We start from the raw sequence: 340 nt of genomic DNA, 5'->3' as shown, positions 1-340 counted from the left end.
GGGGGGACACTCACTGGATGGGGGGGTTGCCGGTGGCAGTGCACTTGAGGACGACATCATCACTGGGGAAGACGACGAGCTGCTCCGGGGGCTGCTCCGTCAGTTCGGGGGGCTGCAGGACTGGGGGGGGGGGGGGGTGTGTCAGCGGGTGGGACCCCCGGGGACAGCCCAGGCACCCCCAAGACTCCCCCAGGACCACCAGGGATCCCATAAGGCCCTCAGGACCCCCCCCCGAGGCCCTTCCCCAGACCCATAGAGACCCTGTGAGGGCCCACAGGAGCCCCCAAAGACACTTGGAGACCCCAGACCCCCAACAGACCATGCTGGCACCCCCAAGGGA

The 340-nt window shown here is 68.8% G+C and overlaps 1 protein-coding gene across 1 annotated transcript in view; it reads right to left on the bottom strand.

Annotated features, from left to right (window-relative positions):
* Nucleotides 1-120, bottom strand: part of LOC104839762 (neuronal-glial cell adhesion molecule-like) — a gene marked incomplete at both ends in the record, with an annotated part of 1,087 nt that extends 967 nt beyond the window's left edge. The window contains one exon of the mRNA XM_010580221.1: nucleotides 15-120. Coding sequence (XP_010578523.1) covers nucleotides 15-120 — 106 coding nt within the window. The remainder of the gene's footprint in view (nucleotides 1-14) is intronic.
* Between the last annotated feature and the right edge of the window lie 220 nt (nucleotides 121-340).

The sequence above is a fragment of the Haliaeetus leucocephalus genome, unplaced genomic scaffold, assembly GCF_000737465.1.
Source record: "Haliaeetus leucocephalus isolate CR32 unplaced genomic scaffold, Haliaeetus_leucocephalus-4.0 Scaffold697, whole genome shotgun sequence".
Classification (NCBI taxonomy): domain Eukaryota; kingdom Metazoa; phylum Chordata; class Aves; order Accipitriformes; family Accipitridae; genus Haliaeetus; species Haliaeetus leucocephalus.
Note: the sequence above shows the minus strand (reverse complement) of the source record. Positions and strands in the feature narration are given on the sequence as shown.